Source organism: Daucus carota, chromosome 5 (genome assembly GCF_001625215.2).
Source record: "Daucus carota subsp. sativus chromosome 5, DH1 v3.0, whole genome shotgun sequence".
Classification (NCBI taxonomy): domain Eukaryota; kingdom Viridiplantae; phylum Streptophyta; class Magnoliopsida; order Apiales; family Apiaceae; genus Daucus; species Daucus carota.
The window spans coordinates 18,174,299-18,190,995 of NC_030385.2; the positions used below are offsets into that span (position 1 = coordinate 18,174,299).

At 33.3% G+C, this 16,697-nt stretch overlaps 1 protein-coding gene and 1 long non-coding RNA gene across 2 annotated transcripts; one reads left to right on the plus strand and one right to left on the minus strand.

Annotated features, from left to right (window-relative positions):
* Positions 1 to 6,661: 6,661 nt before the first annotated feature.
* Positions 6,662 to 9,874, minus strand: LOC135153012 (protein FAR1-RELATED SEQUENCE 4-like). The gene is made up of 2 exons (XM_064094583.1): positions 9,635 to 9,874; positions 6,662 to 9,349 (listed from the first exon to the last, which is right to left on the minus strand). The coding sequence occupies exon 2, from the start codon at positions 8,791 to 8,793 to the stop codon at positions 7,465 to 7,467; it is 1,329 nt and encodes a 442-aa protein (XP_063950653.1). The 5' UTR covers positions 8,794 to 9,349; positions 9,635 to 9,874; the 3' UTR covers positions 6,662 to 7,464.
* A 1,566-nt stretch (positions 9,875 to 11,440) lies between these two features.
* LOC108222172 (uncharacterized) lies at positions 11,441 to 12,342 on the plus strand. The gene is made up of 2 exons (XR_001806916.2): positions 11,441 to 11,590; positions 11,693 to 12,342. It is a non-coding gene; the product is annotated as an uncharacterized LOC108222172 (long non-coding RNA).
* The last annotated feature ends 4,355 nt before the right edge of the window (positions 12,343 to 16,697 follow it).

Here is a 16,697-nt window from a genome sequence, read left to right on the forward strand (position 1 = left end):
ACCTTTGTCCAAAATCCCGATGTATTTTCTGTTCGCTGTTCGGAGGAATAGGAACATGTGCCTTTTCCATAGGCCAAAGTGTTCTTGGCTGAACGGTGGGATTTTAATGCTACTAATCTTTTGGGTACTCATTTTTAAGGATTTAAAGTGAATAGTGTTTGGATGAGAAATGGATTTTTGAATGAAAAATATTTTAAATCAAAATTAATTTTTAAAATAAAAATTAATTCGAATTAAAATATTTGGATTTGAAGTGAATAGTGTTTGGAAGAGATTTGGATTTTTGAAAGAAAAATATTTTTAATCAAAATTAATTTTTGGAATAAAATTAATTCGAATAAAAAAATATTTGGACGTTACAGAGTGTGTATAGGATCTGATACGGTAAAATGGTATCAACCGCTCTGATGCCAATTGTTAGGTCCTGGAACGATTGTAGAAGGGGGGGTTGAATACAATCGTCACTAAAAATAATCGCGGCGGAATAAATCTGATTGGAATGTAACTTGTTAATCAGATTAAAATTAATTAATATAACAATGTTTTAAGTCGTTATATAATTAATATGGTTCGTTTTAATGTCCACTAGTTCGTAGAATAAATTTGACAGAAAGTATTCTAACTCGGTGGAACAAAACAACCGAATGATCAAAGCACAGTAAACTGCGGTTTTAACGAATAGCAAGTTTAGCACAACTTGAAAGCTTTTACAATACTTTGAACAAGAAGAAATGAATGAGGGAGAGCCATATTTATAGGCAAAACCCTTGAACTAGTAAGACAATGGTGGCAAAGACAATCCCTAGCTTGCTAAGACAATTTGGCACTTTGTCTTGCTATTTTAGAGCTTGTAAGACAATTAAATTAATTGTCTACAACTAGTAAGACAATGAAATCCGTGGGCAAGACAATCTAGGGGTCGGTAAGACAATTGAGAAGTGCGGTAAGACAATCTGGGAGATTGTCTTACTGTTCTACAATCGGCAAGACAATCATAAAGATTGTCTTGCAAGCTACCAAGGCAAGACAATTGCTACAGGCGGTAAGACAATCACAAGGATTGTCTTCCCGTGTCAAGGAGGGGGAAGAAATGCGGTAAGACAATCTAGGAGATTGTCTTGCCGTGTTGTGAGAAGGCAACAGTCGGTAAGACAATCCTTTGGATTGTCTTACCTTGCTTAAAACAGCAAGACAATCCACTGGATTGTCTTACCTTGCATGTTTTAGCAAGACAATGCCTTGGATTGTCTTTCCTTGTGTTTTAACACTTAGACAATCAATTAGATTGTCTTTCCTTCTTGTTTTTCAACTAGACAATCAAATAGATTGTCTTTCCTTGTGTAATTCAAGTAGACAATCCATTTTCCCTTTAATTAATTAACCAATTAATATTCACTTAATTATTTTAAATGCATAGATTCATAAATTAAATTAATTCGAGATAGAATTAATTTAATAAATAAATTACACATCCAATATAATTATTTTGAGAAGTGAAATAATTAATTAGATAATTAATTATCCTTTTCCTTCTTCAGCAGAGTCTTCAGTCTTCTTTAATATGATCTTCGACTTGATTGAACGACCACCTTCTCTTGACTCAGAATATTTAACCGGATGAGCTGATACACAAATGTACTGTCTGGTTCATCTGTAACTAGCTGAATTAAATATTCCTTGTCAATTAAACAATTAGGCGGTGGCTTGTTCGTCGATTCTTCGTCTTCTTAGTTCATCTTCATTTGTTGACACAATATGGAATCTTCTGAATAAATAAAGTATTTAAACTTTATACCTTCTGATCTTCTGGACGTGCTACAAAAGATTATTTGTACACTGAGGCTTGATCATATTAATGAACTTCTTCCAGTGGTTTGCAGCAGCATCCTGAAATTCTTCTGACATAAAATCTTCAATAAATCATTTGACGTTCTTCGTACGGATTCCGGATAACAGTACTTGCTATTTACTTGCTTTCTTATCAGAGTTGAGTTGATTCCTCTTAATTACAAATAGGCTTAACATATGCCTTTCATTTTTGAAACCTGTTGACAGTAGGTTTGTACTTGTAGGAGGGGTTCTTCTTGAATCTCATGTTTCCAAATTTCTTGGCAAACAGTGATAGAGATTGATCTTCTAACTGTTCTAGCTCTTCCATTGTATAGACCTCTTCATCACCACTGGAAGAAGCAGTCTGACCCATCTCAGGTACAACAAATTCCTGAATGGCCTTAGAAGGAACAACAACATCCTTCTTTTCTTCCGGTGTAGGTTATTCAACAACTAGAGCTCTTGAATGGTTCAGTGTATTACCCCAGCCATATCTCTGCTTACTTTGAACTTGCTCCAGTTCATAAGTTTTCAAAACTCCGTAGAGTTTCTCCTGAGAAATCTCATTCAGATCTCTACTTTCCCTGATAGCAGTGATTCTGTGTTCCAGATGTTCAGGAAGGGTTAAGAGAAACTTCATGTTGACCTCTTTCTTGTCATAGTATTTCCCATTCAGATTTAAATTATTTATCAAATTATTAAGTCTGATAAACACCTCTAAAATCCCTTCTCCAGGACTGGAACCAAACTGTTCATACTGAGCCATTAGTATCTCTTTCTTGTTCTCTCTTACTTCTTCTGAGCCTTCGTTGATAATTTCTAACGTATCCCAGATTTGCTTCGCGTTCGTACAATTAACAACAGCATTGTACATGACAGGATCTAGGGATTCAACTAAGATCAGTTGAAGAGTATCATCTAAGTTCATATGTTCATTCTCTTCATCTGTATACTCAGAAAGTTCTTTTGGAAATGTCTGATGAGGTATTAACACACCATCCTCTTCGTGTGCTAATATGACATTCATCGGAGAAACACCCTTGTTCAGAATCCCGATGTATTTTCTGTTCGCAGTGCAGAGGAATAGTAGCATGTGCCCCTTCCATAGCCCAAAGTGTTCTTTGCTGAACGGTGGGATTTTAATGCTACTAATCTTTTGTGTACTCATGTTTAAGGATTTAAAGTGAATAGTGTTTGGATGAGATTTGGATTATTGAAAGAAAAATATTTTAAATCAGAATTATTTTTTGGAATAAAATTAATTCGAATAAAAAATATTTGAAACGTTACAGAGTGTGTATAGGATCTAATACGGTGTATTCGTATTAACCGCTCTTGATGCCAATTGTTAGGTCCAAATACGATTGTAGAAGGGGGGGTTGAATACAATCGATACCAAATAATCGCGGAAGTGAATCTGATTGGAATATAACTTGTTAATCAGATTATAATTAATTAATATAACAATGTTTTAAGTCGTTATATAATTAATAAGGTTCAGTTTTAATGTCCACTAAAGTTCGTAGAATAGATTCGACAGGGTATATTCTAGATTTAGTGATTAAAACAACCGGGTTATCAAAGCACAGAAAACTGTGGATATAACGATCAAGCAAGTTACGAACAACTTGAAAGCCTTACAAATACTTTGAATATCAAAGTGATGAACATTTTGAAATGAAGAAACTAAGCCATATATATAGGCAAAGCTTTGTACTTGTAAGACAAAGGAAACACAAGACAAATACAAGTAGAAAAGACAATCTAGCAAGGGCAAGACAAACTATAAGCAAGGAGATGTCTTGGCAGTTGGTTGTGCACTCGGCAAGACAATCGTAGATTGTCTTGCTGATTTGATTTAGGTGATTAATAATGTAATTTTGTAGTATATATTAAATAGAAAATTATCAACTTAATTAAGTTAATCATATAAATTCATAAATTAAATTAATTCGAGAGTGAATTAATTTAATAAATAAATTACATAATTAATATAATTATTTGAGAAGTGAAATAATAGTCTATTAAATATTTAATCACTCAATCCTCGGTAGAACTGCTTCTTGTCTTCATTAAATTTTAATAACTTCTTCTTGATTTTTCGATCGAACGAACTACCACTTCTGCTTGACTTCAAATATTTAATTTGAATAACTGATACACGAATGTACTGTCTGGTTCATCTGTATCTAGTTAAATCAAATATTCTTCGTCAAATAAACAATAAGAATTTGGTTTGTTCGTCGAGTCTTCGTCTTGTAAGTACTTCTTCATTGAATGGAATCTTCTGATAAAATAAAGTATAGAAACTTTATATCTTCTGAACTCCTGGACGTGCCACAAAAGATTATTTGTGCACTGAGGCTTGAACATATTAATGAACTTCTTTCAGTGGTGTGCAGCAGCATCCTGGAATTTATCTGACATATAATTCCCATAAATCATTTGACTTTCTTCGTACGGATTCCGATGACTTGCTATTTACTGAGTTTTCTTATCAGAGTTGAGTTGTAGCTCTTTAAATACAAATAGGCTGAACATATGCCTTTCAGCCTCTTAGCTCATCTCATCTCCCCTGTTCAGTGGTAGAGCCGCCTGAACCGATGCAAACCCGGCCGGATTCCGGCCTCTCTTTGATCCAACCCAATCACAACTAACTAACATCCCTCTTCTTCTTCTTTTTTTACTTCTCCCTGCATCTCCTCACCCCTCTTATACCAATGACCACAACTGCAACTCCCACCAGACACACACGCACACACTGTGTTGGAAAAAGCTAACAGTGAAAATCATAGCAACAATGTATAGAGCAGTTATATTATATAAATAAGAACAGGCCAACAAAACTACAACAATATAGCATGCACGAAGATCATATACACAATTAACCAGCGACTAATAAATAACGAGAAAAGATAAGAAAGGCGTACCTTACACCTTCGCTCGAAAAAGAGCACTTAACAGCTAAGTCACCTAGCCCTTACACCGTCGCTCGAAAAAGAGCACTGAACAGCTGAGTCACCTAACGCTTCGATGTAGACTAGTGTAATGACTCGGGTTTTTATTAATTATTTATTACTTTGTTGGTGATTTTATAAAAATGGAAGGAATAAAATTTTATATTTTATTCCAGTTTGTTGGATTTTCAAAAATAATTATTTTATTATATAATTAATTCTCGGTCCAGTGAGATGTTCGGAATATGATTATTTGAAATATTATGTGGATAATATTTTGAGGTGTAACTATTTGAATTTTATGCAATTTTCTAAGTTCCTGCAATTATGTGAATATTAACATCTGCCTGATTATGTGAATCGAAATAAATTGAGATTTGAATTATTTTAGAATTATATGAATTTTTAAATTTAGATTTAATTGAATATCATTCTTGCAATATATGTGAAACCATGCAATTATCTGGTTTAAATTGTTGAGCATATAAATATATAATTTTATTTGTTTAAATTTTGTCCGAGCTGATAAGTTAGGATTTATATTATTATATTGTCTTTCTTAAAATTGTTTTTAGTTTTTAAAAATCAAAACTGTATTTAATTGCGCCAATATTTTACTCGAGTGAAAACTACCGAAATATTTCAGTTTTGGTATTTTAATGTTTTGAATGATTTGAAAATATTCAAAGTCTCGCGAATGATTATTTTAATTATTTGCAATTTAAAAATCAATTATGGGCAATTAAATATAAATATTTCAGTTGATTTAAAAACAAAACTTTTTATGTATTTTACCCATTCGGGATTTTTCGAGAATAGTAGTATATTTTGTTTTGATTTTGGGATATTCAAAAATATTAGAATTCTTTGTTTTTAATTAGAAAACAGATTTTTGCACCCCAAATTTCTTGTTTCGATAAAAATAGTTTTTATTTTTAGAATTGGGCCCGAGATTTTTGTGTATAAATAAACGGGTTAATTATCAAATTGGGCACTCACTTCACACCGATATATCATCCGAGGCACTCTCGAATTTTAGGTCTCATTTGAAACACCGTTTTCAGAAGTTGTATCAGTCTTAAAAATAAAATGTTAAATTCGAAAACAAATCGACAGTTTAAGAAGTGTTACTCATGGGGCTTTAACACAGTAGGCTATAAAAATTATGTAAGTACAATTATTTGAATTTCCGCATCCAGAAAATGGGTAAAATTGATGGTGGAAGAGATGGGATATGAAGAACCCTAAATATACATATATAGCCATTTTTTGAACGCAGAAATTCAATTAATCGTACCTACATATTCTCTATAGCCTATTGTGTTAAATCCCCATGAGTAACACATCTCAAACTGTCGATTTGTTTTCGAATTTAACTTTTTACTTTTAAGACTGATACAATTTCTGAAAACAGTGTTTCAAATGAGACTGAAAATTCGAGAGTGCCCCGGATGATATATTGATGTGAAGTGAGTGCCTAATTTGATAATTTACCCATAAATAAAGGGTGCTGATATATGCACACCCTTGGTTTATTGTTGCACACCCTGTATAAATTTGAGACCAAAATATCCTTGAGCAATATACCAGCTTTTCTCCTCTATCTTTTATTTTTTAAATCAAAATCAAAATTCACAAGAAGAACAAAGAGAGATACTACAAAAATAAGTCTCAGACTTTCATTAAGAGTGATAAATTCCTTATAAACTGAAATGACTAACTTTACATACTTGCTCAGAAATTAATTCGACATCATTAGATAAATATACGACTAGAAAATTATAATTACTGAGTTGATAACATCATCAACAAAATCTCAGACTAAATAGAACAATAGTCTTCATAATCATTTTCGCAATATTGGCTAGCTCAGATCAAATTTACCAGACAGCACCATAAAGTCCATTAACCTGCATTAAAACACAACAGAATAATTAAAAAGTATTAAGATAGATTAGGACGTACTAAAACAAGATTAAATACACTGGATAAGACAATATTCAAGCATAAGGATACAAAGAAAAACAAGAAAATAAGAACATTTGGTGAACTGCAGAAAATCTACCACCCCAAGCATATCTCAGAATAATCCTACTATTGATACCAAAGTCTCTGATAATTAAGTCTGTGAGCTCCTCTAGTATGTGGCAAAATTAATGATACATGTCAGATTTTAATTCTAACAAAATACAAATTGACCAAGATGTGCACATTTGGACTTATTCGACATAATCTTTCGGCGGCCCTCCTCCACCAACAATATGGACTCCAATGCCAAGTGTTGGGATTATACATGAACCACGATAAACCTCAGGACTATATATAAAACATACTGTGAGAAATCACAGAAATCACAAAAATACACCAAGAAACAAGATTTCAGGAAGATTCCAGGATAACTTGAAGTCTGTCAACAACCCAGAACATCATAAATCTTCAGGTCCTAAAACTTCAGTAAATAGCTGCAATTATCATTAAAAACACCAACCTCTTTTAGTACTTGACACACTAGCACAGCAACAAAAGCATTGCAGCAGCACAACACCATAGTCCTTTAATCTACATTAAAACATAACAAAATAATTAAAAAGTATTAAGATAAATTAGGACGTACTAAAACAAGATTAAATACACTAGATAAGACTATTATATAACTAAGTATCAAAATTTTAACTTACTAAATTTTTCTATGCCTATTCTGAGTTTTCTCCATAATTTCGAAAAGAGAAGGATCACGAGTTGTAGAACTTTCATTTCTTCTTTTCACTGAACCCAACGGTCTTCCTTTGTGAAGGCAAGTCCTAGGTTCATTAGCCAATGGAACCGAAAGATCAACAATTCTTGAAAGTTGATCATGGATGACATTTTTTTCCGTCAGAGGTAATTTATGATAGTTATCGTAAACTTTTTTAAGCAAACCTTCAATCTGATCTCTCTCACCATCGCTGCTCATAAGTGACCGTATGTCAAGCCTCCATTGAGGATGAATATCAGCAAGTTGTATAGGCAGCAATCTTCCCTTAATATCGTGAGCACACGGAAGACCCATGGAGCTTGTAAAATTACCTTTACATGTCAATAAGGCATCAGATTTTGACAACTCATATTGTTTTAAAAGCTCCCCAAGTGCATAAACGGAGACATGACCAACAATTTCCTTAAATAAAGGAATCTGAAATTTGTGCGGTACACGTATCTTCTCATCTGAAAGTTGTGCCTTTATTTCTTGAAATTCATTATCTATGAGAAGACAAAGTTTATCTTTTACACCACGAAGGTCACCCGTGGAGACCTGAAGATATCTCTTGAGTTTAGAATGAGCACCCCCTACCCTCGAAGTAACATGATTTCCAAAATGCATAACTTTGTTCGTCCATGCATAGAAAAATTTTTCTTTAAATGGAAGCCAATTATTTTCAATGTAGGCAATGACAAGTGCTTGGTGACTATACTTTTCCCTAAGCTGACCCCAAGAACTGCAAAATGACATTTCACCAGGTGACTTCATCACATTTGTCCAATCCAAAATAAATTCTTCCCATTCTTCTTTTGTTTTGAAATTTTTCTTGCACTTTGCCATTATATTCTTTTCAATGTGCCATGCACATAAAAGATGAGAACAATCTGGAAAGACAACTTTAATTGCATTCAGTAAAGCCAACTCCCTATCTGTCACAATTGTTAAAGGTTGTCGCTGAAGTCCTAAAATTTTCACAAAACATTCTAGGGCCCACACATAATCTCCTACTTCTTCCTTTTGTAAAAATATAACAGCAGAAAAGAATGTAGTGTTAAAACTTGTTACTCCAACGATATTGAGAAGCGGCATCTTATACTTGTTTGTTTTATAAGTGCAATCCATGACAAAAACAGAAGAATAATTTTTCGTAAGCGTGATCGACTTAGGATGTGAAATGAACAAATGAGACAGATTACCCTCATGATCATGTTTTACATCATAAAGAAACTCACCTTGTCCTAATTCTTCGAAGAGCGTTTGAATCATTGAACGTCCTTGCAAGCTGTCTTTTCGAATTTTGGCCCTTGCATTTTATAAATACTTCTTGAAATAGCCTGAAGATTTGTGTTGTTTTGGCGGAGAGAAGTCAGTATTTGTCGAGGAGCAATTCCAGACAGCGTCATCTCCTTTATTCGAATAAATTCTTCTCTTGAAAATCGGCGATAAGATGGATGCCCTGACAGGTCATTACAAGGGTCATGATTATGTTCCAGATTTTTTATCTCAACCTCCCAGAATCCGTTACTTTTTCTTCTACCCCAAATTTCAAACGGGCATTGAATCAATCGAGTTCCTGTTGTTCTTCTCACTGTAGTATCTCGTTTCTTTACTGGCAGTTTATTGATGCGATATTCCCCTCCTCGATCACAACCAATTCTAACATAACGATCCTTTTTTGATTTTTTGATAACAGTTGCGAATCCAAGTGTTGAAGCTACTTCACGGATGCTTGATATAAGTTTTTCGCGATCTGAGTATTGTGTTGATATTACAGGCAAAAATTCATTAACCCCAAAATGCGCATGTCCATTATATTCTTGTCCTGTACAAAATCACAACTTGTTAACTACTTGTTTAAATACAAAAGTTAGTTTGAAGAGTCGATCAGAACACAATCATTTAGTAAATAATAAAGAATAAATGAGCAATGATGGATTAACCAAAAACTACTATAATTTTCTAACAGGCATTTTTTCAAACAGTTTAAGTACATCGTTATATATACCCAACATCATTCAGAGAGTATGCATATCATCCTTTCTAAATGTCATGTATTCAATCCAAGGAAAAAAAAAAGAAGAAAAAAAAGTGATGAATGGAAAATCACATGTGCCACTCGAGTCGTTCGAACCAGGTTCAGTAAAGTTGTGGGAATGAAATATTTCTGCAATATGCTCAACACTATTTGATTTAATCACATCAATCACTTCATTAAGCTGCATCAGTTCTCTATCCATGATTTCAAGTTGTGTTCTTGTTGTATTCTTAGGGTTTGAGTGTTGTGGATCTTCCATGGTTTTCTCGGTTCATTTCCCGCAAGTTTCTAAAAGCAGGCTTTGTATTTACATAAGGATATAATGGGTAAAATGAAAAAGAGTTATGATTATTTTAAATAAAATATTGTTAAAGGGTGTGCAACAATAAATTAAGGGTGTGCATATATCAGCGCCCTAAATAAACTTCATAAAATCATTCTTTTATTTTAAAAACCCGTGAGGTAGCCGCTGTGTAGTGTAACGTAGTAGGGGTGAGCAAAAAACCGAATAAAAACCGAAACCGAACCGAAACCGGTAAAAACCGGAAAAAACCGATCCGGAAAGAACCGAGCCGAAATCGAAACCGAAAAATTAAAAACCGAACCGATGTTATGGGTTCGGTTCCGGTTATTGGTTAAAACCGAACCGAGAAAAATCGAACCGAACAATTATTTAAATAATTAATTAAATAATATATATATATATATATATGAGTTAAGTTCCATGTAGTCCACATATTTATTGTAGTACCGTAGACCACGTATGTTCTGCAACTATAAAATGTCATAAAAACATTACAAAATGTATGAAACTTGTTATTTTGTAAAATACATTCAATAATTATCACTATTTCATGAAAAAATTGAAAATCATTTATGTTCGACAAGTGGAACACATATGTTCTGTAATATGTAAATATGTTCTGCAAACTTAACATGTTTTGCAGAATAATGTGTTTTTCACTATTTAATTTGTAGAATGTTTAGGATTGTCAAAATTTTTAACAAAATAATGATGTTTACAGATGCAAAATAACACATTTTGCAATGTTTTTATGCCATTTTATAGTTGCAGAACATACGTGGTCTACGGTACTACAGTAAATATGTGGACTACATGGAACTTTGTTCATATATATATATATAAATATAATTAATATGAATTCTAAAATAATTTGAAATGAATATTCAAGAATCACAAGATGGTGGCTCTCGAGTTGCAACTTGTTTTAATTTATAAATTTCAACTTAAGTCCAAAGAAAATCTTTGGCTGAACAATAACAAGAGTAACCAGAAAATTTTAATAGGCTGTAGAGAGTGGTGTGCACAAACATGTTCAACAGACGGTAAACAGGAGGGAGAAGAAACTGCGACATTGTGTTTAAATTACAATGCCTTAACAATGAAACAATTCAAGTTTCTGCCTCATGCAAGAATAGCAGTTGATTTGCAAGAGTATTATACCTTCTGATAAAATATTCATCCGAACTTCCGAAGTACTCCACGTCTCCACCCCTTATTTTGTATATTTATTTTTGCTCCCGGTGTCTCTGATCTAACTATGAGTTAAGGTTTCCCAGAAAGTTATGTGATCATCTACGGTTTTCTTTTTCATGTCTTTTAGTAAGTAGGCTAGTGCACAGTGATTATTATGTCTATACTGCGCGCGTCAATTGTTCTTCTTCGTATATTATTATTAATTTATAAATTTGTCGATTTTATAACCGAAACCGAACCGATTATAACCGAACCGGTGGTTTTTAAACCGAAACCGAATCCGAATCCGAACCGGCGGTTGCGGTTTTCGATTTTAAAAATCGAAGATATATGGTTGCGGTTCCGGTTTTATCCCGGAACCGAGCCGAACCGACCCACGCTCACCCCTATAACGTAGTACTGCAGTTGGGCTTAATAAAAGAATTGGGGGCTGGCTTTTTCAACAGGTTAGAAATAGAGGCGGTGAAGATAGAAAACAGGGGAAACTAGGGTTCGGGGAAATTGGGGAAATCCATAGTCGAGATTCCAAGGTAATCAAAAGTTGGTTGTTGTGTATGTTTAATTGTGCTTGTGATTGTATCTATACATGTATATATACTTATTTTCTGTGATTGTTGGATTTGAAACTGGAGGTTGGGGCTGGTGAGTTATTGATCGGAGGTGGGGTTCTGTGGTTTTGAGCGGAATATGGCGGCGGCGTTGGTTGTCGCGGGGAGTTAATGGGGTTGTGGCGGCCATAGAAGCGCGGCGGGGGGAGGAGGTAGATGAGGGAGGTGACGAAGTGGAGGGATAAGGGAGGAGGAGACTGTGTAGGGGGCTGCTGGAGGTGGCGCTCGGCACGCCGCGGCGTCGCCGCGCCTGGCCAGTGAAAGCCAGCGGCAACAGCCGCGAGAAATGGAAAAGGATAGGGGCAGCTGTCCAGAGAGAGAGAGAGAGATTGGGGAAGAAGGCTGCCGGATTCCGGCAAGCCTGGCGGCAGAGGCGACCCACTGCCGGTCACGAGGAGGTTCCGAGGGGCTGTTTTGGACGGAGGTTTCGGAGAAAAACAAAATACAATATTAATTTTATTTTATTATTACTATTATTATTATTGTTTTAATTAACGATAATAATAATGATAATAATACTAATGAAATTAATATCTACTTTTGAATGTTTATATTATAGTGCAAGTTTGGGATGTGAATACTATATTCATAGTGCATGTACAGAGTGAATTCTGGATTTGATTATTCATAATCTAGTCGAGATATTTTGATTGTTAATATTTAATCTTAGGAAATTACTGTTGGTTATATGTTATAAACATATATTGTATTGATTGTTGGGATCCCTCTAAAACCAAGGAAGTGCTGTTCAAAATATTATTTGTTATTAAGAGTTGGATTTAATTTGAGAACCGGATTAAAATTATAGTTCGGGTTCTAATTAATAGGGGTGTAAAATGATCCGGGTGATCCCGGGTACCCCTCTGCTCAAGTACCGGATCATATTATTTTTAGCTTGTCCAGATTTGGGTCCGGGATCGTTTTTTTCGGGTATAAACCGATCCCGGGTATTTGAGATTCGGATCTGAACCGGATATGATCCAGTATCGTATTTTCTATTTTTTAACCGGGTAGTTTATGATCCATCTAATATGAGCCGGATATGATCCACTAACGTCAAATATCATTATTATTTCAGTTGTTCAAATAATTATCATTTAGTCTAAGTAAACATAATATTATAAAATATAATAATTTTGAATTAAAACTTATAGTTATGTGTTGGTATATATCATTTATTAAATATATATATGAAGATAATAAGCATAATCATATTAAATAAATCATATTTTATGAAGATATAAACTTAAATAAGATATTACAATTTTATAAAATGATGATTATTTACTTACAAATATGATGGTGTTAAAATATAATATGTTATATGAGTTTGAATCGAATATGAACCGTGGATCATATTCGGTTATTCGGGTAGGATCATATTATGAAAAATTATATGAGACCGAATCTGAGCGGGTATAGGTGTGCTCGTATCCGGGATCATATATTATACGGGCTTAATTTTTCCGCCAGATTTGGATCGTTTTCAAAACGGATATGAGACATGTATCATATTTTCGAGCCGGATATGAGCCGAGACACCGGATAGTCTGTATCGATTTACAGCCCTACTAATTAAGATATGGACAGAGATTCTTGGGTTATTGATTATAGTTCATTATAAATATTAAAGCATGTCAATTTTGTGATACTTGAAAATGTGATTATGTGTTTAAATTATGAATATTATGTGTACATAATAATTATAATATACCACGAAGGGTAGGATCAGATTTCGATTCGATTTCTTAACTCAGACGAAAATCTGGTTTGTTCGTCAACTAAATTATTATTTTGTTATCGTATATAGTCGACCGAGACAATGTTATCGTATATAGTTGACCGAGACAATGTGACATACGAGTTATCGTATATAGTTGACCGAGACAATGTGACATAATCAGAAGTACTTGAATTGTATTTCAAGTTATGTTGAGCTAGAAGCGAGTTGCCAAGGAAATATGTTATTCTCAAGTTGCGTGACTGTGTTGTCACTAGTTATTCTGTCAGAAGCAAGTATCCCTATCGATGACTTGTACTTTAGCAAGTTTTTCTCTCCATGATTTGTGTCATCACAAATTTCTATTCATATCTTTTGATGCATGTGACTCTATCTATTATATTTAAACAGCAATAATTTCTTGTGTTATTACAAGTTTTCTTATCTACTACTTGTAATTAACGCAAGTGTTTTTATTCATATCTACTACTATCATTTCTCTATTTCACATCCCATTTAATCAAAAATATCTCATTTCATTTTACTCGAAATATACTTGTGCTACTGCACGTAATATTTGCCTAATCTATTAATATTTTATTTAAAATCCTTTTCCCTCTTTATTGAAAAAGATGAGCCGAAAAAGCTCATAAATTATTTGTTCAGAGGTTTTCAACTACTCCATTTTCTTTGGCTTACATTTTATGAATTATCTTAAAAAAAGTATCAAGCTTGCAACTTCTTGTTACTTGCAACATCATTTTAAAATGTGTACACTCACATACTGTCTGCAATATTTTTATCAACGGTTGTTTTATAAAATTGTTTCCCCTGAAAAAATTTTTATTTAAATGTTTTAGAAATGCTGAACCGTTAATCTAACGGTTAGTATTATGATTTTGATACAAAATAAGGTTGTCGATTATTTCAATACCTTGCTTATTTTGTGATTGGAAGTACCCTCAGGGACCGTACGCCGGTCCAGTTACAATTTAGGCCAATGTGTGCCTTGGATCCCTTAAAATTTGGTGAAATGCTTCGTGCATGATCCGGTGCTATCTCGCGACTGATCATCGGCTATAGCATAGTGTTAAGTTATTCCAATCCCTAAAAATGTTGTGAAATGGTTTATATATTAATGCTAATCTTTATTAGCATTAAGTTTCAGAAAGGTTTTACATATTAATTCGAAGTTCAGATTGTCGTTGAAGCATTTGTTGCTCGATGATAGTTAGAGCCAAGAATGAGTTGAGATCTTCTTATTTATTCAACTCGTCATTGTCATGCCGGCTCGGCAACTAAATACATGGAAATTTAGTCGACAAGGATGAACACTGAGTATTTAGGGATTTCTTGAACAGTGGTTTATGAATAGTTGATTATCAAAAGTTATTTTGAACTTCTCAAATGATTAATTTTTTAAGTTCTTGCAAAGGTATTATTTTATGAGATTTGCTGCAATGCAAATCAAAATGGTTTTCAAGATTTTAAAGTGAATCAATTATTTGATTCAAAATGTTTCTCATGTTTAGAAACTCCATCTCCAGTTTGGAATTGCATTATCAATGTTTTAAATAGAAATCCAATGTCTATTGGATTTGAATTTCCTTGCATATTATGGAATTACTTTATTATGTTTTTAAAAATTTTCTTGCTGAGCATTTTCGCTCACCCTTGCTATCATTTTAACCCTTTCAGCTAGGGTTTGAGATGATTCGTTGGTTAAGTTACGCATAAGTTTGAAGCTAGACGAGATTGCCAGGAGATGTCTGCGAGACTAGTTATGGTTAGAATTGTTTAATTCAATTCAGTAGTATAATAGATTTATTTATTTTGTTATCAGTTACTCTTCCTATTGGAGTTTAACTGATAATGTAGTTTAAGTTTTTAAGGTTTTGGTTTCTGATTTCGATGCTGTAACCTATTAGCGATCCTGTTTTTAGGGGGTCAAAGTGATTTTGATTTAAATCTCTTTTAAAATTGCCAGATTTTTTTTTATTTATCTGTTTTACCTTCTTCCGCAAATACAGGTTTTTAAATGATTTTCTTTTAGTGGCACCAAATCCAGACCCCCTGATTTGGGGATGTCACAACTAGGCTGTTCTTGAAGTGATTATTGCCCCACTACACTGTAATGGGTGTCGCAATATCGCTCACAGGATAAAACAGCACAGACCGAACCGCTCACAGACACAGAAACGATCAACAACAACTAGCACCTCAATTTGCCCAAAAAATCTATCCAACTCATATATGTTTGCAAGATAGGCACTTAGAGAATACAAGAATTATATTATGTGCAAGTTAAGCACTTAGAATTCCACGTGTGCAAAATAAGCACTTAGAATTCTTTTAGCTAGGCAGGCACACACAATTCTTATCTAAAACCTCAAGCGTACCTCTCTTTATATAGGGACAAAGAGTTGCTCTTCTTCTATTTTACTTGATATGGGATCAAGTCACAAAATCAAAAAAAAAAACAAAACAAAGCAGGTTTTGTTCATCATTTATATTATTCAGATTACTTAATATTAATATTATATAATATATTCAGAGTCTGATCATTTAAAATAATCCCGACTCAATATATTTAATATTAATAATTAAATTATCAATATAAATAAATAATAAACTTGTAAAAGATATAGAAGTTTTAACAACACTAATACAAGATGCTATGTAAACTCCATAACTTTCTTTTACTAAATCAATGTGGGACTAAATCCACATGACCAATTTCAACTAAGCAACTTGGTCTCAATATATTTATAGATAGCACTAAGAAAATGTCTTAATCTAAATACGAAAGTTTAAGTCCTCATAATAAGGAATAACCTCCAACTATTAGTTTTCATAAATTACATGAACATATATAAAATATGACTCAAACTTTCCATTTTCTAACATACTGATATACACATAAAGATGTATACATACAACGACGAACACAATCAATTAATTACCTTTGAATCCAATCCCTTTTTTGGCCCGCTGATTTGCTTGGTTTCTTTTTGTCTGACTCTAATTGCGTTCATATGCTCCCCCCTCTTGAACCGACTGTACTGCTAATTGTACTTTCTTTTTAAAAAAATTGGTTTTATACATAATTGTCTATAAAATAAATATATATTTGACAAACTTCTAAAATTTCAATCTTCCAAATATACAAAAATAATATTTTTAGAAAGATTATTTGATTTCTTGTAAATAACTGTTTGAGTAATTATTTTATTTGCAAATAATTAAAATTATCATTCGCAATATTTTAAAACTTGTTAAATAATTCAAAACATAGAACTCTCACAATTC